At 48.6% G+C, this 23,071-nt stretch overlaps 2 protein-coding genes across 8 annotated transcripts in view; one reads left to right on the top strand and one right to left on the bottom strand.

Annotated features, from left to right (window-relative positions):
• The window catches only part of Abat (4-aminobutyrate aminotransferase), a 90,360-nt gene that overhangs the window by 62,228 nt on the left and 5,061 nt on the right, over window positions 1-23,071 (top strand). For all 6 annotated transcript variants that reach the window (XM_004864865.3, XM_004864866.3, XM_087203094.1 and 3 more), the window contains 10 exons: window positions 1,624-1,673; window positions 7,372-7,452; window positions 8,364-8,456; window positions 9,011-9,073; window positions 12,261-12,324; window positions 12,834-12,982; window positions 14,143-14,280; window positions 15,425-15,592; window positions 17,419-17,565; window positions 22,576-22,687. In XM_004864865.3, coding sequence (XP_004864922.1) covers window positions 1,624-1,673; window positions 7,372-7,452; window positions 8,364-8,456; window positions 9,011-9,073; window positions 12,261-12,324; window positions 12,834-12,982; window positions 14,143-14,280; window positions 15,425-15,592; window positions 17,419-17,565; window positions 22,576-22,687 — 1,065 coding nt within the window. The remainder of the gene's footprint in view (window positions 1-1,623; window positions 1,674-7,371; window positions 7,453-8,363; window positions 8,457-9,010; window positions 9,074-12,260; window positions 12,325-12,833; window positions 12,983-14,142; window positions 14,281-15,424; window positions 15,593-17,418; window positions 17,566-22,575; window positions 22,688-23,071) is intronic.
• The window catches only part of Tmem186 (transmembrane protein 186), a 37,697-nt gene continuing 16,292 nt past the window's right edge, over window positions 1,667-23,071 (bottom strand). Inside the window, exons 3-4 of one of the 2 annotated variants that reach the window (XM_087203098.1) lie at window positions 4,261-4,397; window positions 1,667-3,000 (exon numbers count right to left, since the gene is read on the bottom strand). In XM_087203098.1, coding sequence (XP_087059224.1) covers window positions 2,986-3,000; window positions 4,261-4,397 — 152 coding nt within the window. In that variant the 3' untranslated portion in view covers window positions 1,667-2,985. Of the gene's footprint in view, window positions 4,398-23,071 lie in introns of both variants that reach the window. The other variant, XM_087203096.1, reaches the window with a different exon arrangement.

Genomic DNA, 23,071 nt, shown 5'->3' on the forward strand with positions numbered 1-23,071 from the left:
ATACAAAGGTGAATTCTTCACAGGTGTGTTCGTGGAGCCCAAAGCCACCAACTGGGTGGAGGAGGGTGTCAGATCAGGGAGACCCGGCCTGCCCTTTTCTTGTCCTCTTTGGCCTGCTCAGTGCCCAAAGTAGGCACCAAAGTCCCGCGGCTGTCAGGACCGTGTCTGGGCACCTTGCCCCTCCTCCCTGCATTCAGAATCGTCATCCATTCTGATGCAGCTCGGGGAAGAGTCCAGCAAGACCTGGTGGGCTCCATAGATACGGTGACCCTGAGGCTCCCTGAGACTCCCTCCTGCTGGGCCTCTTGGCGAGGGCCCTGGGTCCCTACAAAGCATTCAGCAGCCTGTGAAGCAGCTTTTCAAGACACAGAGCAGCTCCTAGGGAACCCACCGTGCAATAGAATCATAGACTGCATCTTCAAAAGGGCCCTGGAAGATTAAAATCACCTTGTTGGAATCTAACATGACCACAGACGAAGCCTTATGGATTAAGTTTTTTTTGTTTTTTGTTTTTAAGGAGGGTGGTGGCATCCTCCTGTAATCATAGCATGCTAGGAAGCTGAGGCAGGAGAATTGCAAGTTCAAGGTCAGCCTGGGCAACTTGGCAAGACCTTGTCTCAAAAGAAAAGACCATAAAGGGCTGGAGGTAGAGCTCAGTCATAAAGTTGCATCTGGTTTCAGTCCCCAGTGTGGAAAAAATTGTTTTTAAATTATAACTTAAGGGGGGGTAGTGTTTTTCCCAAGTCTGAGCCCCATCCCCAATTCCTCTTTCAAAAGCAACGATAATTGTTGTTTTCTGGTAGCAAGATAGTCAGTGCACACATCAGCACCTCTGTATCCCCGTCTCTTTCTGTTTTCACATGGCAGTAGATTCCAGAGATCATTCTAGCTCAGCACAGATAGATCTCTCATCCTTTTCCACAGCTGCATAGTCACATTAGACAGCATGCATCATAGGGATGAATCATAGTTCATTTCCCTGATCTGCTATTGATGCACGTTAAGTTGCTTTCAAGTCTAGACTATCAGAGCGTCACTGCTAAGATCTACGTGTGTAGGTCTTTAGACGCATCTATGGGATAAATTTGCAGAAGAGCAATTACTGGGTCAAAGTGTATGCTAAGCCTTGTCATGTGATGTCAGCCCTGTCTGGACAGTAAAGGGAGTGGGACCCTGGGAATAAGCACAGGATGGGGCATGCTGGTGACAGATGCAGGTGGCATTACACAGTCCCCAGACAAACAGAAAATATCCACTGGGCTCCGCCTCAGTCAGTGGGCCCTGGCAGGAAGGCAGGAGGAAATCCACAGTTTGTCACACTGTTGAACTGCTGCTAGCCTTGTGTTGAAATGTGCTTTGACCTCACCTTCACCTCCTCTTGTGTTTGTCCAGTCCAGCAGGGCTCAACCTGAACAAGCACCAGATCCCCTAAGGCACTGGTTGCAGATTTCAGGGCTGGGGGCTGAGAGAGTCTAAAACAGGGTCAGGACCCCAGGAATATCTGTCTGTCTACAGAGGATAAAAGACCCTGTGGGATGTGAAGAGAATTTCAGGGTTGGGAGGGATGGAGCAGGGGACGAAAAGGAATGTGATGCTCTGTCTAACACACCCTCCTCTCCCCAGGTTACAGCCATCCTGCCCTGGCAAAACTGGTCCAGCAGCCTCAGAATGTGGTATGTCTCATAAAGACAGAATGTGGTATGTTACATAAAGACCAAATGTTTCATGCCATTCATGGAATCACTGAGCAGCTCTTAGAAACAGCCCATTCATTCATTCATCATTCCACAAAAGGTATCGAGCTCATACTATGCTCTAGGCACTTGGAATGCTTTGGGGACCAAAAGCACAGTATCCCCATTCCCAAAGAGGCAAATGGTTAACAACACACGTAAGCAAAGAACTGCAACCAGACTAAGTGCCACAGAACAAGGCAGGCAGTTTTATAGGCGTAAAGTAGCGATAATAATTAGTAATGCTTATGAAGAAAAAAATTTGCACTAAACACTGTGCTTAGCTCTTTATAGCTGTAATTTTTTTTTTTTGGTACCGGGGATCAAACTCGGGACCTCGTGCTTGCAAAGGAGGTGGCGGAACCACTGAGCTATATCCCCGGCCCCTATAGCTGTAATATTGACATATCTGTGAAGCAGGTACAGTGTTATCCTCATTTCACCCATGAGGAAACTGAGGTACAGAGAGGTTAAGTATTTGCCCAAGTCACACAGACAGTGGAGCTGCTGGGAATAAACCCACAAATATACCTCCAATTTAGTAGACCACACCATCTATATGCTGGGTGTGTCTCTCCTGTTCTTTGTGGCTGCATAAATGGAATCACACAGTGTGCACTTTGTCTTACCTGGTTTATTTCATGTCTGAAGCCAGGAGTGGTGGTACACATCTGTACTGCCAGCTACTCAGAGGGCTGAGGCAGGCAGATCACAAATTTGAGGCCAGCCCGAGTAACTTAGCAACTTAACAAGCCCCTGTTTCAAAATAAAACTTAAAAGGCTATGGTGTAGTTCCAGCAGTTCCAGCAGCAGTTCCTAACATGTGGAGGCCCTGGGTTCAATCCCCAGCCCTGCCAAGGAAAACTATAAACAAAACAAGTCACATCTGTGTGATTCATCCTCAGAGTCATGTGTGGCCACTGACTAGCAGCTTTCTAGGGTCCCATTGTGTGAATGTGCCATCCTTCCTACTGTTGATGGGCACGAGGGTGGTTTCCAGTTTGGGGCTCTTACAAAGATGGCTGCCATGATCAAGTCTGTGTCTCATGCTGAGCACATCAAGATGAGTGTTGGACACAGAGCTAAGAGTAGATTGCCAGTCTTGGCATGTGTCTGTATGGAGCTTCAGCAAATCCTGCCAGTTCTTCAAGTCCCAATTTCCATTCCACCAGCAGTGCGGGGACAGGAGAGGGGGTCCAGTTGCTCTAAATCCTCACCAACACTCGGTGTCATTGGAGGGTTTTCATTTGACTCAGAGAGGGACAACCTAGAGCACACATGACAAGGAGCTTGATTTCCAAAAACAGATCTAAGGAAGGCAAAGGGGACCAAGTACCCAGTCCTGGTAAGGAACCGAGTCCCCAGCCTCAAAATGGTCTTCCCCTTTAATCGACAGAATTGAAGATCACTAGAAAGAACCACTGTTCCTCCTTATAAAAGGGTGTGCTCTTCTTAGGGGGGATGGGGGACATTCTTGCCTCCGCTTAACCGGCAGGTGCAGGGGCCGCTGGAGAGGAAATTGGGGTCTCTGGTTGGGATTTGATGAAGGCTTTTCCCCCAGGGGCTCCATGGATGTTTACATTCAAAGCCGGGCTTTGTTCTGAAACAGCATAAGAACCCCAGATGCCTTGGCAGTTGGTGCGGAAAAAAATGTGTCAACAAACATGTCAAACATATTTGCAATGTTAACTGCCTGCAGAGGCAGAATCTTCCCAAGAGCACATGACGTCAAGGCCCAAGGATTCTGATTTGGGGGCAGCATCCCTCCATCCCCACCAGGGGCCTGCAGGCTCAGGCACCTCTCACGCCCCGCCCAGCTGGGGCTGGGCCTGCTCCTCACCTCCCCCACTGGCATCCCTGGCAGCGGCCTCTGTCCCACAGCCCCTGCATTTCCTGCCTCACCTCCTCCCAGCCGAACTGTCCCCCAAGCCTCCCCACGGTGCATGGAGCCCAGGTCCACTGCCTTTAGGAAGTTCATCTGCATCCAATGCAAAGCCCTTACTGATCTGGCTCCTGCTTTCTTCTTCAGCTTTTTGTTTTGTTTTGTTTTTTTACTGGGATGGAACCCAGGACCTCCTGCATGCTAGGCGAGCGCTCTGTCCCTGAGCCACACGCCAGCTCAGCCTTGTTTCTCGACTCGTGTTCTATTACCAGTAATGGGCTGACTGCCAGCTGTGTGCCTGGCACGGTTCTTGGCCTGGACCACGTTGGAGAGATCACACCCTCCAACACAGTTGTATGAGTCGTTCTGCAGAGAACTTTGGAACTTGGGGAGAAGAGACGCTAACCCTGTGTTAGAGATGCTAAAACGTGGGCACACTGAGCATCGGGCTGAGACACTGCCGGCTGACAGTTCTTGGCTGGAGACAGCCTGGGGTGAGCATTCTGGTGCTCACCCCATCCAGGGCAGTTTCCTGCCAGCTTATCAAGTCCTGAGAAGGAACCTGTCACAGCACCACTGTGAAACTCCACCGTAATGGCTTCATGTGACTGCACAAACAAAACCATGTCCCCCCGAATCTAATACCTGGGTTCCAGTTATGATTTCCTCTGTCACCAGGGCCATGTTGTTACATTGCTCACCAGCTGTGCAAGGATTATGGGGCATCATGTGTGCATGGTCATATTGCAATCCGTGACAGCTACACTCTGACGTCCCTGCACCTGGAATGACATAGCATAGGGGGCTTGGCCAGGTGAGACGCACGCCTACCTGTGACTTTCAGGCCTTTCCAACTGCATGATTCTGTCCCTGGAGTCTGAGCTCCTGCATTCTCTGTATCCATGTCACCTCCTACCTCCTTACAAGCCAGGGGGGGCTCCCCATTTTGGCAGATGAAGACCCTGAAGCTGAGAAGTTAGGTAACAGGCCCAAGGTTGCATAGCCACTTAAACCAAGCCCCTTCTCTTCATGCTGCATGTTAAGACTAATGGGCTGATGGTGAAGCTTCTAGAAACCTGTCTTCATTTGATTCTGTGACCTGATGATGTCTCACATGGCTTCTGTTCTTGGTGTCATGCTTTATTGAACAAGAACACCACCCCCACATCTTTCCCAGGCCCAGATAGGCAGTCAAGCTACCAGTCTGCTGGGCAGACTCCTCCAGGAGTCTTCCCTGCAGCCCACGTTGGCAGTTTGCCTCCACCCTGATCCGGTTGCATCCTACTTCTTAGAAGCCCCACAAACAGCTTAGAGTGAGGAGGAAATGCTCCTTAAAGACCCCAACAGGCCAGCCCCAGTCTCCGGGTTGTACCAAGCAAACTCATACCTGGCATTAACCTTTCTGGGGGAGCCTGCCTGAAGGGTGTGACAGAGTAGCATCTGCACCCAGCCTGGATCTTCAACGTGGTTCTGCCCTTTCCTGTCTGTATGTCTTGGGGCAAGTTGTTCGACCTCTCTGCACCTCAGTTTCCCAACTCTACAAGGGAAGAAGGTTAATTTTCCATGCCACTTCTCCTAGAGTCACTTGGGTGGTCACAAAGAAGAAAAAGCAACAGAGGTGTGAATCAACCACAGTTTCTAGAGGCCCAAACCACTTCCCAAAGCCACCAGGAGACCAGTCTGGATTTTACCGTCTTCTTAGTACTGTCTTTTGTGCTGTATTGCAGGATCTGCTTCAAGATGCTACACTGGATTTAAGTTATGATCCCTTTAAGGCCAGGGATTTAGCTCAGTGGTTCTGCTGCTTGCCTCACAAGCACAAGGTCCTGAGTTTGATCCCCGGTACAAAAAAAATATATATATATATGATCCTTTTTATAGCCCAAATCCATTTGTGTGACCTCACTGTTCATGGTGCAGCCCCTTCCCCATCAGAAGTGGGGAAACCCCCAGGATTAGCTGCTTTTCCTCCCACTGCAGGTGTCTGTCATTAGCATACAAGCAGCTCCCACCACCAACACAATGGGGCCTGGGACTTCTGGTCAACCTCAGGCTATGTCCCTGGCTCACCTCCTTCCTGGGATCCCAAGAGTGACTTCCCACCCCTGCGCACCCTTCATCTCTTATTTCCTGTAGAGCGAACTATTCTGAATTCACTGGCTTCACATGTTTTGTCACTAAATCTGATACATCTCTGTCCTCCAGTACAATGGCTTAGTTTTACAATCAGTGAGTGTGACAAGGTTATCCTGAAGCTTTGTAAAGCCCCTGAAACTTACGTACGGTAAAACCCACCCTTTTCAGTGTACAGTGTACAAATGCTCTTTTGCACAATCACAGTCAAAACCCAGATGCATCTGCACATGTGCATCTACAGCGGCATCTTCACAATGGCCAATTGGGGCGAGCAGCCCACTGATCATCGGTTGGTGAATGGATAAACCAGTGTGGCCCCACCCATGCAACAAGTATTAGCCGCAGAAAGGAAGGAAATTCTGACACATGTCGCCAAAGAGCTGAACCTCGAGGACTGTGCTATGTGAAATAAGCCAGCCACAAAAGGACAAATAGTGGAAGATGCCATGGAGGTCCTAGAGTCACTGCATTCATAAAACAAGACAATAATGGTTGCCAGGGGCTGGGAGCAGGGAGATAGGGAACAATTTCAGTGTGGGAAGATGGAAGACTCCTGGGGATGGATGGTGGTGAAGGCTGCACAACAGTGTGGATGCACCTAATGTACACTGAGAAATGGTTACAATAGTGTGTTTTATGTTAAGCGGTTTCTACCACAATTTTTAAAAATTCAGACAGAACAGCCCATTGCTCCATTCATTCCCCTTGTGCCTCTGGCAGTCGGTTGTGCTCCAGCCCCAGGCAACCATGTGCTGTTTTCTGTCCCCACAGTTTGTCTGTTCTACAATGCCATGTAAATGGAACCATACAGGCTACTACTGTTGGCTTCTGGCTTCTTTCAGTACCGTGACTGTGAGATTCTTCCATGTAATCGTGTATATTGCAGGAGTGTTCTTTTACATTGCTGAGTAGTATTCCACGGTATGAATGAACCACAGGTTGTTTATTCTTCCCCCAGTGGAGGGACATTGAGTTGTTTCCAGTTTTTGGCAAAAGAGAATAAAAGCCACCATAACCGTTCACACACACGTCTCTGTGTGGATGTGTGCTTTTGTTTCACTTGTGGGAACACCTTGGAGTGAATTGCTGGGGGACAGGGTAAGTACACACTCAGCATTGTAGGAGCTAGCACTTTGCCTTCCTGAGTGGCTGCACCATTTCACCTTCCCATCAGAGAATACTCCAGAATGAGAGCTGCACATTCTCTACATCCTAGATAATGTGTGTCAGTGTCCATGTTTTGTTTTGTTTTGTGTTTTGGTACCAGGGATCGAACTCTGGTCCTTGGGCTTGCGCAGCAGGCAGTGAAACCACTGAGCTAAATCCCCGGCCCCAGTGTCCATGTTTTGACCATTCTGATGGAGTTTTCCTAAATTATAGATTTGCAGTAAGCTGCAAAACAAAAAAATATGAAAAGGGGTCCCTTGTACTCTCCCTGGTTTCCTAGTGAATGTCCCTAAAGGTTAGGGAAATCTGTCATCCTCAGCGCCAACAGATACCCCCAGCCTGCAATACTGCTCAGAGCCTGCTTGAGCCCCTCTTCCATGAAGAGGCACAAGGTGATCGGGACCTGGGGGAACCCTGCAAAGTCACTGCTTGTCTTCTGCGCCCCTTTTACAGAGCGCCTTCATCAACAGACCTGCCCTGGGCATCCTGCCCCCAGAGAACTTCGTGAACAAGCTCAGGGAGTCCTTGCTCTCGGTGAGTCTGGGGAACAGTCCTGCCCTATTATAGTCCCACTTCCGCCTTCCAGCCCCACTGTCCTCAGAGGTGGTCAGCCAGGGCAGCAAAGGATCACAATCCAAAACTATGAAGGAGAGGCTGTTGCTGCTGAAATCGTGCTCTTTGGACTTAATATATATACACCGAGCTACATCTCCAGCCCTTTATTTTGAGATAGGGTCTCACTAAGTCACTGAGTTGCCAAGCCTGGGGTTGAACTTTCAGTCCTCCTGCCTCGTCCTTCCAGAGTGTTGGGATTATATGCATGTGGTACCACACCTGGCTGGGCTTATTCTCTCATGAAGAATATTTTTTTTCCATTAAGTTTATTGGTATATTTTAGGTATACGATACAGTCATTCATCACTGGGATCTTGTACCTTTACATGATTTATGTTGGTTCTTATTTTTTAGAATATTTTAAATTTTTCTCTTGTAGAAAAGAAGGGGGTTTTGTGTGCAGAACAAAGGGAATGCAAGGAAAATTAGTATTTGTCCCATGAGAGGAACTCTGGATGAATTACTCATTCCTCCCCTGACTTTTCAGCTTTAGCTGTTACGAGGATTAAAGTCATTGGGAACCTCAGCCTCCTACCTGCAAAGTGTGGATATCTTAGGAGTGATAGCTGTATCAGAAGGCTTGGATGTGGCTTTCTGTGTCTCTCTTTCTTCTCTGCTGGCTTCGGGGCATTCCTGGGTGTCTTTTCCAGCCCTACACAAGCCTAACCCCACCCTTCACATCCAGCTGCTTCCAAGATGTCCTGGTTTCCCTCCCTCCCTTGACTATGGCTCCCAGATGGGGGAGGCGGGAGGACCCTGGCAGTACAACTCCAGGGAGGGAAAGTAGGGGTCAGGTGGGCCTGGGCTCACCCCTGGCTCCCTCATGGCAGGTGGCTCCGAAGGGGATGTCCCAGCTTGTCACCATGGCCTGTGGCTCCTGCTCCAATGAAAATGCCTTCAAGACCATCTTCATGTGGTACCGGGTAAGGCTTGGGGTCCAGACACACCCCTGTCTGACAGTTCATTCCAACAGGCTGGAGAATTAGACTTAGTGGCCTGGGTCAAGTCCAGGGAGGGCTGGCTGGAGCTTTCCTAGCATCCTAGAGGAGCATGGTACAAAGGACTTTGACATCAAACTTACCCAGTGTACTTACTGCCACTTTCACCCGTGTAACAAGTACCAACTGAACAAAGCTTAGCTGTTGCTGATAGAATCTTAATGCATCACAATGCAATGTACCATTCGTCTATTTTGTTATTGTTGAAAGCACAGCGAATAGTTGTTTGTTTGTTTTTTTGGTAACGGGATTGAACTCAAGTCCATGCACTTGCAAGGCAGGAGGCGCTACCACTGAGCTAAATCCCCAGCCCACAGTGGAGAGTTTTAAGCTTCAATGCAGACACGTTAGGATCAGTACAGGATTTCACCTCTTGAAAAAGCACCAGTTGTCCCCACTAAACCAAACAGGTTTGGGTGGAAAGTTTACATCCCATCTACCCCCAGTGTCTCAGGTTTTGTTCTGTTCTGTTTTGCCAGAGCAAAGAAAGAGGGCAAAGAGGGTTCTCAAAAGAGGAGCTGGAGTCGTGCATGATTAACCAGGTAGGTGGGACTGGGCCTCTTGCCTTGTTCATTTAGGGGAGCTGTGTGGCTCCCTCCAGCTGACTGACCCAGTCTTTCTCAGTTAGGAGGGGTCCTCAAGCATCTCCACTCCCTGCAGGTTGGGGCTGAGTGGAGCACTTCCTGACCAGCCTTCAGCAATTTCCCAGAACAAAGGCCTGAATTTGACAGGTTTAAGGAGGGTATCAATGGGATCTACAGTAAGTCCCCAACTTACAAACGAGTCTTCTTCCAGGAGAAAGTTCATAAGTCTAACAAAGTGAGTCTCCTACCGTACACCTATGAAAGTTCCCAACTTGAATGTTCATGAGTCAGGGACTTACTGTATAGAATAACCAGAAACATCAGCTAAACTGTATGCATGAGTGTTCACCCCATCTGTGTTTATAGCAACAATAACCAGAAAAAAATTGGAACCCACCTATATCCCCAACCAGGAATGGGGAAAGAGGAGTTAAATGTAGGAATTCCAAACAAAACTCTGGCAATTCCCAGAAACACCAGGGAAGCCACTGGTAGGGCTCAGAGGTGACTGGTGGGGGCTGCAGGGAAACGGAGTGGGTAGTGTCACAGGCTCCCACCAAGCTCAGCCAGAGCAGCCTTGTCCCCTTTGTGCATCGGATCCCATGAAGGTTTAGCCAGAAGTGTCTGCAGCTTTAAGAAAAAAAAAAAAAGAAACACACGGAGCGAATATCAAGAGCTACTGCACCTAATTATCCATCCACTACTTACATGCATAATAATACTCCTCAGCAAAAATAATTACAAAAGGTTTCTCCTGGCCTGGACACGCGTGCTATAATTTGGTGAAAACTGTGGAATGTAAATTATATGGATACTGTTCCCTCAACCATATGAGTAAATATACGGGAAAACACTAGAAGAAATCCTGCTAACATGTTAATGGCTTGGCCCTGGGTGGCAAAACTGATTGTTTTGGTTTGGTTTTTCTTATGCTTTCTTAATATATACTTTTTTCCCAACCCCACTTTCTGCTAGCAAATATATCCATACCTTTCTCCATATTCAAATAACCCAAGGCTGGGGATTTAGCTCAATGGTGCTGCACCTTCCTCACAAACGCAAGGTCCTGAGTTCGATCCCCAGTACCCAAAAAAAAAAAAAAAAGGATAACCCGGAAAAACATTTACCTCTTTTTATAGCTTTTTTTTTTTAGTGGACCTTATTCTGCCTCTTTCCCTGTCTTTGCTCAGTTGATATTCATGGACAGCCTATTCCATCAATATTTTTAGATCTAATTCCTCATTTTAGTGCCTATGTCCAAATATGCACGATGATACATATCTGTATTACACTTATAAAGAAGAAACGAGTTATTTTCTAGCAAACAACAGCCTGTCTGCCTCTCAGGAGTAGAGTGAACAAGACAAATGCAGTGAGCATGGGGGAGCCGGCAGCAAACTCATTTCCAAGCCAGCCTTCTAGGGAAAGATCAAAAGAAGTGATTCCCCAGACTTTACAGAAGAAATGAGTCTGTGCCGCCGAGGAAGTGGAGAGCTGGTGTGGGCTCTGCACTTCCCCGACCAGCCACGTCTTCCCGAGCCCAGATTCAGTTCCCACCATGGTAATGAGGTCGCATGTGGCCCCCAGGAGGAGAAGCAGGAAAAGCCCAGCAGCCTGGTACAAGCTGGAGACTGCAGGGACTCCAGCCCCAAGGTAGGGAAGAATTTTAAGCCAACTGGATTTTGCAAATGGGCCAAGAGTTTGTGCACTGGTCCGGAGCCCACCCTTTGTCTGTCTCCAGTTTGGAAAGAGATGATCCCAGGAGCTTTTCAACTCTTACCAGACATCCAGAGACAGATTCGGAAATTGAAGAAAGCCAGGAAGAGACTGGCGGAGGCCCTGAGGGTGGACAGGCTTGCCAGGAAGGCAGAGACGGTGAGGACCCAAGAGGAAAGGTCTGAAAAACAGGAGCAGGAACTGCTGAAGAATCTGAGATGTGAGGCCTCTGGAGAGATGTTCACCATGGAAGATGTTTCAGTTTCCTGTGTGTCTTTTAATACCAATCCTGCCCTTCCCAATGATCTTGTAATACCCAAACTGTGCTTTATTAAATGTTTTGTCAGACAGAAAGAAAAAGAAAGAATGAAAGAAAGAGAAAGAAAGAGAGGGAGAGAGAGAGAGAAAGAAAGAAAGAAAGAAAAAGAAAAGAAGAAAGGAAACAAGAGGTGGTGGGAGTGGGGGCTTTAGTTCAGTGGCAGAGGACTTGCCTAGCATGCACAAGGCCTTAGGTTCAATCCCCATTACTGCAAAAAGGGTGAGGGGGGAAAAACAAACAAGAGAGTACTCTGGAACTTGTGAGAGGAGGTCTTGAAGTTTTCCCCAGGAGTCTCAGGGATCTGGTGGAGATAAGCCAGCCTGGAAATTGTCCTGTCACCTCCCAGAGCCTGGACTGAGGAGGCCTCTGAGGCTCCCCCAGCAGTTCCTCCTGAGTGACCTGGATGCACAGTTGATTAGCTTGCTTGGTGGAGGGTCAGGAAGCAGTGCAAGGAGTGGCAGCTGTGCCATCTGCTTGGGCTGGGAAGGGGTGAGGGGCCTGTGTGCTGGGCTCGTGCCCCTCCTGAACCAAGGGAGAAGGAGAAGTGTGTCCTCCTCTCCTCTGCTTCTGGCCCAGCAGACCTCTTCCAAAGGCCTCAGGCATTTTGACAGGTGCCCAGCTGAGTCCCCTTCCTCAGGACACCTGGGAGGCAGGTACACACCCATGAGGATGGGACCACCTGTGAGCTGTGGCGGCCAGAGCTGCCTTGCATCTTAAGTGTGAGCATTCTGGGAGAGGCTGCAGAGCAGGTGCTGAACATGCAGAGGCCCAGCCAGGAGGAGGGTCACCTGCAAGTGAACGCCAGGCCACCTGCTGCTGCCACAGGAGAAACATGGCCCATATGGGGTAGGGCCTGTGGGAAGCCAGAAGCTCCCATATTTATATGCAATCCCTTGGTTTTAAATTTGGCAATTTTAAAATTTTAAGTGTGTGAGCAAAACAAAATATCTGTGAGCTGGGTGTAGACCTCAGGGGTTCAGATTGTGACTTGTGCCCAAGAAGGACTCAGTTCTTCTCACAGACTTCTTCTGTCTTCCCCCAGGCTTACAAAGTGGCATATTGTCCCCAGTCCTCTCAGTGGTGACTGATGCTCGTGTTTCTTGGTTCTAGGCCCCCGGGTGCCCTGACTACAGCATCCTCTCCTTTATGGGCGCTTTCCACGGGAGGACCTTGGGTAAGGAGGGATCAACATATCCCACGGTGGCATTTAGAGTAATAACAGTAGCTATAGCAATGCTTGCCTTGGGCCTGGCATTGGTGTTTTACACATTTCCTCCCATTGATTCCACACAATTCCCTGCAGAGGGGGACTACTGTCCTCACTTTACAGATGTGGAAATTGAGGGTCAGCAGGGGGAGAAACTTTCCAAGGCCTTTCAGGGACAGCAAGGATTCAAACCCTCACCTCTCATCTTCAGAATCTGTGCATGACCTGTGATAAGTCACAAAGCATGCACACGGGCGCGCGCGTGCGCACACACACACACGTCCACTCACACGGACAACAGTTCACGGGCTCTGCTTCAGGCTCAGGACTGTGCAAGAGCTGTAACCTGCAGGCAGCAGGCCTCCCTCCCTGTGCATTGCCTGCCTGTGGCTGAAACGCCCATCCTGTCCTCTTCAAAGACCACCCATGCCACTGCCCCATGCCAAGCGTCTGCTTTTCTGTCTCACTGGACTCAGGTTGCTTAGCGACCACGCACTCCAAAGCAATTCACAAGATCGACATCCCTTCCTTCGACTGGCCCATTGCGCCTTTCCCACGGCTGAAGTACCCTCTGGAGGAGTTTGAGAAGGACAACCAGCAGGAGGAGGCCCGCTGCCTGGAGGAGGTAACTGGCTCCCCACCTCCATTCGTGCTCCTGCTCTTGCCAGCCAGAGCCTGAGCACGGAGGAGGACAGACGAAGCCTTTATCTGGGGACATGGGTAGTGCTCCCTGGGGAGGAGGCAGGGACAGGGAGGCCTTGTGCCTCAAGTGCTCCGTGCTGAGAAAGCTAGTGACATATGGTTTCGCCGCTCTGCATTCATCCTCCACTTCTGGCACCAAGTTCTCTATAATTTACATGTCTTTGGGGCCAAGCTCCGGTGACTCCAAAATAAAGGGAAATAGATTTATTGGAAAAGTATGCATAGTAAAACACAGTAGCATGAAGCTGTAATCCCAGCACTCTGTGGGAAGCTGAAGCAGGGCAATCACAAGCTCAAGCCCAGCCAAGACGACTTGTCAACTTAGCAAGACCCTCTCTCAAAATAAAAAATAAATAAAGGCTGTAGGGCTGGGGATGTAGCTCAGTGGCACCACGCCTGCCTTGCAAGCACAAAGTCATAAGTTTGATCCCCAGTACCAAAAACAAAAAACAAAAACAGGCTGTAGATATGGCTCAGTGTGAAGACTATGGGTTCAATCCACAATACTGCAAAACAAAATACAATTAATTTAATTGCATTTTATTGAACCTAATATATCCAAAATATTATGTCCACATGCAACTATTACTTTAAAACTACTAATGAGATACTTTATTTTCTCATATAAGCGTTTGAAAACTATACTGTGTATAGTTATGGTAGAGCACAATTTGGACCAATTACATGCCAAGTGCTCCTTAGCCATCTGTGGTTCATGGCTCCCGTGGGGAGCCTGCGGGAAGTAGGAAAGATGTACAGAAATAACCGTGTAGTGACAAACTGGAGGTGATTTGTAAGTGGAATGGCAAAGCAAGGAAAAGCACCCCAGAGCTTCCGTGGGGTGACTGGTAGAGCGTGAAACGTCAGGAGGCCCCATGACTAGCCTCCTGCTGGCAGCAATCTCAAGGAGGACACAGCCCCGGCCACACGTGAGCTCCTAAAGGGGGCCACACAAACCACAGGAAATGCCACAACACATAGTTTCAACATAGTTTCCAGGAGGGCATGGGGCCCCAGATTCCCATCCACTGTCTCTACTCGGGAGCCTCTGTGAGCCACTGTCGTATCCCCTTTGGGGTCCAGGTGGAGGATCTGATTGTTAAATACCGGAAAAAGAAGAAGACTGTGGCCGGGATCATCGTGGAGCCCATCCAGTCTGAGGGCGGAGACAACCACGCATCGGATGACTTCTTCCGGAAGCTGAGAGACATCGCTAGGAAGGTTAGAGGATGGGGCAAGGCTGGAAAGGACATAGGACTTTCTGGATTTGTTTCCCAGAGCAGAATGTTAGCCCTGCTTCTGCTTTGGGATCCATGCAAACATCTAGATGTACAGATGATCTCGACACCACAGGTAGAGAAGCTGGGTATCTGTGATTCATTTTTTTGTTTGTTTGTTTGTTTTTTGGTACCGGGGATCAAACTCAGGACCTTGCGCTTGCCAGGCAGGCAGCGGCACCGCTGAGCTAAATCCCCGGCCTCTACGATTGATTCATTTTTAAACTCTTATTGCAGTTGGGTATGGTGGTGCACACCTGTAAACCCTGCAGACTTTGAGGCTGAGACAGTAGGATTGCAAGTTCCAGCACAATTTAGGCAACTCAGTGACTTCGCAAGACTCCGTCTCAAAATAAGCAAACAATGGGCCGGGGATTTAGCTCAGTGGTTCCGGCGCCTGCCTCACAAGCACAAGGTCCCGAGTTTGATCCCAGGTACCAACAAAAAAAAAACAAACAAAATAAGCAAACAAGCAAACAAACAAAAGAGCTGCGGATATAGCTTAGTGCAAAAGCGCTGGTTTAATCCCCAGTTATGAAAACAAAACAAAACTTCTTGCAAATCAGCTTCCAATCTGCCTCTCAAACTGTGGGACTTTCTCAGTTAAGAGGTGCCTAGGAAAGCTTCAGCCTCCTCCCCTTTATATGGGCTGGACATATATTTAGTCAGCTCATTAAACCAGCAACTTCTCAAATAGAGGTTGCAGGCCATGAGTTACTAATAGCCCAGTGAGACGTGGAACAGGGCAGCTGAAGTCAAGGAAGTGAAGTATCCCCTTCACTTTTACGCTCATTTCCTTCTGATGAGGTTGAGCCTGGCTGGGGCTGGAGCCGGGGGAAGTCAAGCTACACTTTGCTCCAGAGTACTATGTGTTGTGCTTCTCTTCCAGCTCAGCAGTTTTAGGACACATTCAGGTGCAGCTCTGGTGGGAGCTGCTCTACTTTAAGCGCCTGGTTTTCAGCAGCGCCCAAGAACACAGCTTTGATCGGCAGATTAGGAGACAGGGAGGATGAGGCTGGGTGTAGGTGTGTATTGGTTGCAGTGAGGCCATTCATCTCTCCCTCTTCACTTCCTGCTCTCCTCGGCAGCATGGCTGTGCCTTCCTGGTGGATGAAGTCCAGACAGGAGGGGGCTGCACCGGCAAATTCTGGGCCCACGAGCACTGGGGCTTGGATGACCCAGCAGACCTCATGACCTTCAGCAAGAAGATGATGGTTGGGGGCTTCTTCCACAAGGAGGAGTTCCGGCCCAACGCTGTGAGTGGGGCCCCGGACCAGGGAGTGTCCCTTTCTCCCTGCCCATCCCCCAACACGAGGACCCGCAGGCACCTGACGCAGCCCAGGCCTTACCAATTTAATTAGTGCTATGATCACAGCTCTCTCCGAGCCCATCTTCACAGATACCCACTGTCAATCTCCAGAGTTCTTTCTCTGAGTATAATAATGTTAACAGTTACTCCTGCCGACTGAACATTTGCTCTGTACTTACATACTTCTCTTGATCTTTTAACTTTCACAGCAATCTAACCAAGTAGGTGTTATTTTTATCCTGTTTTACTAATGGGGAATCAGGCACAGAGTAGTTCAGTAAGTTGTCCAAGGCCACACAGCCTGTAACTGACAAAGCCAAGATTCAAACCAAGAGCTCATGTTCTTAACCATTACACTATGCTGCTTGTGTACATGAAGATCCTCATTTGTAAAACACACATACACACACACACACACACACACACACAGCCCAGAATCCTCCCATCATCCCTACACGTACAAGGAGTGATCAATATACACAGTGAATGTTTAAATTTTTTAAAATTTCTTACAGTAAAAGACACATTGCCATTAATCCCCCTCAAAACCCTCCCCCTCACCTTGAACACACTTATCCCATCATTCTTGCCATTTCTGAAGCAGCTGTCTCGAAGTTCTCTTTTGTGAGTGTCTTTAGTTGTGAAGTTGTGGCTGTCTCAGTGTCCTGAATCGCTTCAAAACATTCACCTTTCATGCTCATTTTGACTTTTTGGGAAGAGCCCGAAGTCGCAGGGTGCCCGATCCAGTGAGTAAGGTGGATGAGAATGCACTGTAATGTTTCTATGAGCCTGCCTCTCTGTTGGATGGCACCTGACGGCAGCATTCACTGTATTTTTCATTATACTTTGTAAAGTCACAAAAGAAGATGTCCAGAACTGCTTCAGAGAGCAGTAATAACAATGGCATTAGTGTGTTGGAGGTCGGGGGAAGTATTTTGAAGGAGAGTAGTGGCAATGCGTCTTTCATTATAATACATTTTGAAAATTTAAACATTAAATGTTTGTATTGACCACCCCTTGTAGTTTCTGCCTTCAGGGTTGCCTCATGGCCCAGAATGGCTACTTGAATGGCCAGCCATTACAACTCAATTCTAGGCAGGAGGAAGGAAAGAGATGGGAAAGACATTCCCACAAATACTCTTTTCTAACATTTGATTAATTCTTAGTCACATGGTCCGTTCTCCTTATCACCACCATGAATAACTCATGGGTGGGTAAATACTTCATTTGAGGGTCAAACTGCCAGCAATCCAGGCCCAAATCCGTCACCTATGAGCCATGTTTGCTATGGGCAGTGCTTTAGCTTTTTCAAGCCTCAGCTTCCTGCTCTGTTCAGTGAGGATTATTGAACAGCTGTGTGCTGCAGAGTGAGGCTGTGGTCCACAATGGACTGTGTATATCAAGGTCCTTCCATGGGATTATATCGCCTACTGACTCTTAACCATCTCAGTCTGTGTGCACACACTGGATGAAGTTTGCAGGGTGACAGACCTCCTAGCAATGCATTTCTCAGAACACAGCCCTGTCATTAAGCCATCCATGACTGTAGTTCAGGGACCAACTGCCATGATTTCTCAGGGCCTGGAGGGATTTTCTTTCCCACAGTAGCACTTACTTACCGGGTTGTCTTGGGAGAATCAGTGAGATAATGTATGCTGTACTCCTAACCCTCGTGGACGATCCGTGATTAGATTCTCCGATTTCCAAGAGAGGGGAGGGAGCAGGGCTTCGGGGGTGTGCTATGTGTGCCTATCTACTGCCTGCCTGTTCCAGCCTTACCGGATCTTCAACACCTGGCTGGGGGACCCATCCAAGAACTTGCTGCTGGCTGAGGTCATCAACATTATCAAACGTGAGGACCTGATGAACAACGCAGCCCATGCAGGGAAGGTCCTACTCACAGGATTGCTGGACCTCCAGGTACCTTCCTCCTACCGCTCACTGTGGCCCTAGGAGCGCCTCACAGCCCCTCACGGCTCACCCATGGCAGCATCCACAGGCTTCAGCATGGCCCTGCGCCTGCTGTCCCAGCGTTCTGAACGGACTGTGCTGCCCCCAGGTTCCAGGCACAGACTGTGCCCTGTGTAGGGAGTGCCTCCCCACCTCACCCTCCAGCCCACAGCCCAGTTCCCCACTCCTACTTTTTTTAATTTTTCATTTTTATCAGTGCATGTTTGCGGTACATACTACATCCGTCATGAGGAGTGGTGCATATACAGACCCCATCTTAATGCTTTTTCCTTCCCTTCCCCGCCCATCTCTCGGTCCCCTTCTCCAAAAAGCTCTCTCTCCCTGCTTCCTATTATCTGCCTGTCATTTTGCTCTTTCATTTATTTATACTTTGGGCTTCTCATACAACAGAAAACATGTGATAGTTAAGCTTGTCTTTGACAGACACTACGTTCAGACATGAACATCCCTCCTTGGAGAAACCTCTCAGAGATTCCCTCTGGCACCACCCCAACCCCTGTCCTCAGTTTCCTCCTCTGTGCTGCCTTCTCTAGCCACTCTGCAGCTGTCCTTCCTAGTGGGGTCTCCTGCAGGCCACAGATGTCATTCTAAATGTTCTAAGAGCCAGACAAAAAGCCAATAAAATGAGTTCAAATTAGTTTTAATAATATATTTTACTTAACCCATTTTGTCCAAAATATTATCATTTTAACAGGTCACCAATAGAGAGAATAAGTGATATGATATTTTTATTCATTTTTTATATCAAACTTTTGAAATTCGGTGTATTAGCCACTTTCCTCTCCGTGAGACACAATACCTGACAACCACAACTTACAGAAAGAGAAGTTTAACTTGGTTCCCAGTTCACAAGGATTCAGTCCATTGTTGCTGGCTTCAAGCCAGAAACATCATGGTGGGAGGATGTGGTGGAGCAAAGCTGCTCACCTCACTCACCTCATGGCAGCCAGGAAGCAGAGAGAGCAAAGGCACCAGGAAGGGAGATACACCCTGCAAAGTCACACTCCCCAGGGACGCACCTCTACCAACCAGTCCCCACCTAACCACACACAAATCCACTGATGAGTATGAGATGCCCATGATCCAATCACCTTCCAAAAGCCCCACCACTGAGCACATGAGACTTTGGGGGAACATGTATTTTACACATACGGCATCTCTCAATTTTGACTCATCACATTTTGGCAGCCACATGTGGCCACCTCACTGGATGAGGCAGGTCTGCATTAGAGTCTAACATGCAGACGCTGCTCTCCTAAGCTGGGGGAGCAGGTGGCTTGCTGGGGGACCAGCATTTCTAGGACTGGCAGCAGAGCCAGGAGTTTTGGGGAGAGATGACTTTTTCTGGGTGACTGCTCTTAAAGTACCTGTCCTCTAGGATTTTGAAACATCCTGCCAACATTGACATGAGCACAGCTCTGCTGAAGGGAGATGATGATGGTGATACTGGAGGTAATCAAGGTGACAATGAGGATGGCAATAAAGAAGGAAGGACAGACAATAATGGCAACAGCTTTCATTTACTGAGAGACAAGTCCTATCCACCTCCATAAACTCATTCATTTAAGTCCAACAGTAAGGCTGTAGGTCTAGCCACTATTGTTACCTTTACTTTGCAGATAAGGAAACTGAGGCATGAAGCGTGTCCAAGGTTATCCAGCCTTTGCATCACACTGCATGAGTTTGAACCTGAATCTGGTGGACTTCAAAGTCTGTGTTCTTTGCCAATATTTACCTCTCTGACATGATCAAGGACCTAATGATGATAATAATAATGCTAAATGTCAGATATTGGATTAAATGCTTTATCTCTTTTAATCCCTATAGAGCTACCAAACTTAGAAAGAAGAGGCAAGATCCACAGTTAAATTTAAATATCAGAAGTCCCAGGTACAAGTGACAGGTGCAGGGCATGGTTCCAGACACAGGGTAGACTCGGGGCTTCACTGAACCACCGATAGGGTTGCCAGATTTAGCAAATTACAATGCAGAATGCCCAATTAAATTTGAGAAACAGCAGCTGATTTTTCAAATATGAAGTATATTCCGTGCACTATTTAAGACACTTACACTTTTAAAAAGTATTTGTTGTTTATCTGGAATTCAAATTTAACTAGGCACCCTGTATTTTCACCTGGCAACCCTAAATCAAAAAGTCTGAAATTAGGAGAGTAGTTAGGGTGTGATAGCTCACACTTGTAATCGCAACACTCTGGGAGGCTGAGATAGGAGGACTGCAAGTTCGAGCCTAGCCTGGGCGACTTAGTGACTTAGTGAGATCCTATCTCAAATTTTAAAAGGCTGAGGATATAGCTCAACGTGAAGGCCGTACAATCCCTAACACCAAAAAAAAAAAAAAAAATGAAACCAGGAAAGTATGATCCTCATTTTATGGATGAAAATAACAAAACAAAACAGGCTGAGGGGGTGAATCCTTTGCCCAAGCCCAGGGAGCAGGAAGGGAGCCGAGTGCTAAACCTGCCGAGTCCAAAGCTCTAGGTACCTGTTACCACAGCTGAGACCCTCCAACTGGCAGTGCTCTGGATAGAATCTAGAAACAGGCTTCTCTTGGACTGGATCTGAATTTAAGCCAAGGCTGGTAGGGTGGGGAGGCACAAGGGAAAGCATCTGTACAGGGCTTCACCTCCCTTCCTGCTGGGGTGCTCCATCACTGTCCAGGGGCCTAAGGGACAGGTGGGACTTACTTCCCTGGAAGATGTCTGGGCCAGTGGCAGGATTTGGGCAGTGATGGCAGTGCCCCAGGACTGCTCCTAGTCCTGAGCTGAGTCCCTTCCTGCCAGGTCCACCCAGACCAGGGCCACACTCCTAGAGAGCCATCAGCATGGATGTCTTGCAGGCTCTGAGGCAGGAAGGGACAGCCTTCAAAGGCCAGGAATGGGAACACAAAGAAAAGGCACTAGGGAAGGAAAAACAGAAGAGCAGAACAGTCTGAGATGGCCCAAGAGAAGCCAGTAGGACAAAGAACCACCTGAGAGTCACAGTGTCACTCGGAGATGGGAAGCAGCACTGACCTCTGGCCCTGTGACTGAGGCTGGGCTGCCCCAGGAGGAGCAAGGCCCACATGTCTGCCTGGAGGGGAAAGGAGTGTCCCTGACCAAGGTGACCTGGCTTGGAGAAGCAGCGGGCATTTCCAAAAGCGGGTTCCACATGCAGGAAGGTGCCACAAAAAAGTGGGGGGAGTTCTGTGGAAACTTCCCTGGCATCTTGCTTTTGGGAGCTATTTTAGAGGGGTGCTGGGGTTTCTGGCTCTCTATCAGGACCTTAGAAAGCCATAGGCAAAGAGGAGCTGGGATTCTGGGAATGCCGTGAAATAACCAGAGGGAAAGCGGCTGAAACCAAAGGTGTGTGCAGGTTCTCAGGCCACCAAAGCACTGCCTGGAGGCCTGAGGAGGGGAGGGCTCCTGCTGCCCCATTCTGTCTAAGTCTACAGTCACGTAGCCCTGCCGTGTGTGGGACATAAGGGCCTTAAGCTGTGTCCAAGTAGAAGAGACTTTGTTTAAGCTAAGTGTGGTGCACATCTGTAATCCCAGCAATCTGGGACACTAAGGCAGGAGGATCTCAAGTTTGAACCCAGCCTGGGCAATTTAACAGGACCCAGTCTCAAAATAAAAATAAAGGATTAGGGATACAGCTTAGTGTGAGGCCCTGGGTTCAACCCCTGGTACTGGCCTGGGGCAGGGGGACCATATTCCCTGCCTCTCCAGAGACCACACTGTGATGTGCGTGTGTTAGGGTGTTCAGTCACCAGCTCCCAGGCAATAGCAAGTGCAAGGAAAGGGCAGAGCAAATGCTGGAGCCTTACTTCTCCCATCTGTGGAAACTAAAGTGGGCCCTTCTTCACCTGTGGGGTGAAGATTTGGGAATGGACAGGAAATCCTAATTAGAGAATTACCACCACCAGAACACAACTCTGTCTCTGTTTTCTATCAAGGCACGGTCACAAAACAAGGCTTGCTCCCTGACTCTGCACCTAGAACCTTGATAGGGTTTTAGGTCACCCAGGCCCTGGTCTGCTGTTCTTTACTTGGACAGTGGAAGATGGGGAGAAATCATCATCTTCTGGTCCAGGTGCCTTTATGAGTCTCCTAGGGCTGCTCTAACAACCACAGGATGGCTCATAACAAGAAGAACTTTTTCTTGAGGAGTTACGGAGGCCAGAAGCCTCCAAAGTGTCAGCAAGGTTGCTTTCTCCTGGAGGCTCCAAGGGAAAATCTGTTCTGTGTATCTCTTCCAGCTTCTGGTGGCTGCTGGTAATGCTGGACATTCCTTGGCTTGTGGCACCATCAATCCAGTCTCTGTTTCTGCCATCACTTGTCCTTTTTACCTCTGTGCATATTGTTTCTGTGTATGAATTTCCATCTAATAATGATAGCGGTCATTGGATCTGGGCCCAGATTCACCCAGTAAAACCTCATCCCAACCTAACTAGTTGGGATGTAGCAAAATTCCTACTTCCAAATAAGGCCACACCCACAGGTTCCAGCTGAACTGATGAACTGGGATGCCAGAGCATCAGTCAACCCAATCTATCTCCCAGTTACCATCCTTGGGTGAGGTTAAGCATTTTCTTCTTCAGAAGAACCACCACCTTTCTACAAGAGCCAACAGCAGAGATGCCTAATGTCTATGGAGCACCTAGACAGACCCTGTGCCTAGGCTTGGCATAGAAACCTTGTCCCACTAAACTCTCATGACAGCTCATTTGGGTGGTAGCACTTATGTCTTCAGTTCACAGAAGAGGAAACCAGGCATGGATCACTTAAGTGACTCACCCAAGGTTGCACAGAGAGAGACAGACCTGGCTGTCTCCAGAGCTCTTAACCGATCCAGGCAGAGTCCCATAGCAGGACCACAGGGTCATCTGAGGAAGGACAGCCACTAAGCCCAGCTGAACCCAGGTAGCAGGCTTTGACACCAGCCTTGTCTCTCCCACTGCAGGCCCGGTACCCTCAGCTCATCAGCAGGGTAAGAGGACGAGGCACCTTTTGCTCCTTCGACACTCCCAATGACTCCATACGGAATAAACTCATTTTAATCACCAGAAACAAAGGTAAGGGGACCTGGGAGTGTCCAGCTAAGCTTCATCAATGTCCAGCATTACCTAGTGTGGGTGGAAAATTTTGCTAAGCACTGTGGGAACCATGAGGTATGTGGGGTACATGTAGCCATAGCCTGATAGTTCTTTCTTGAAAAAAGAGAATTTATTGTGGGATTCCTTTTTTTTTTTTTTCCTGTGGTGCTGGGGATGGAAGCCAGGGCCTTGCACATCCTGGGCAAGTGCTCTGCCACTGAGCTACAGCCCACCCCCTGCAGGGATTTCTGTATCCACTCAGCATGCAGCAGGTGTCCATCAGGGAGTCCAGGTCCAGCAGGAAGAGGACAGTGAATAAGCATTTCACCAGCTGTCCACTGCACTCATAAGCCCTGGGCAAGA

This window comes from Heterocephalus glaber, unplaced genomic scaffold (genome assembly GCF_053883595.1).
Source record: "Heterocephalus glaber isolate CG9 unplaced genomic scaffold, H.glaber_assembly_v1.0 deba00001781, whole genome shotgun sequence".
NCBI classification, from domain to species: domain Eukaryota; kingdom Metazoa; phylum Chordata; class Mammalia; order Rodentia; family Bathyergidae; genus Heterocephalus; species Heterocephalus glaber.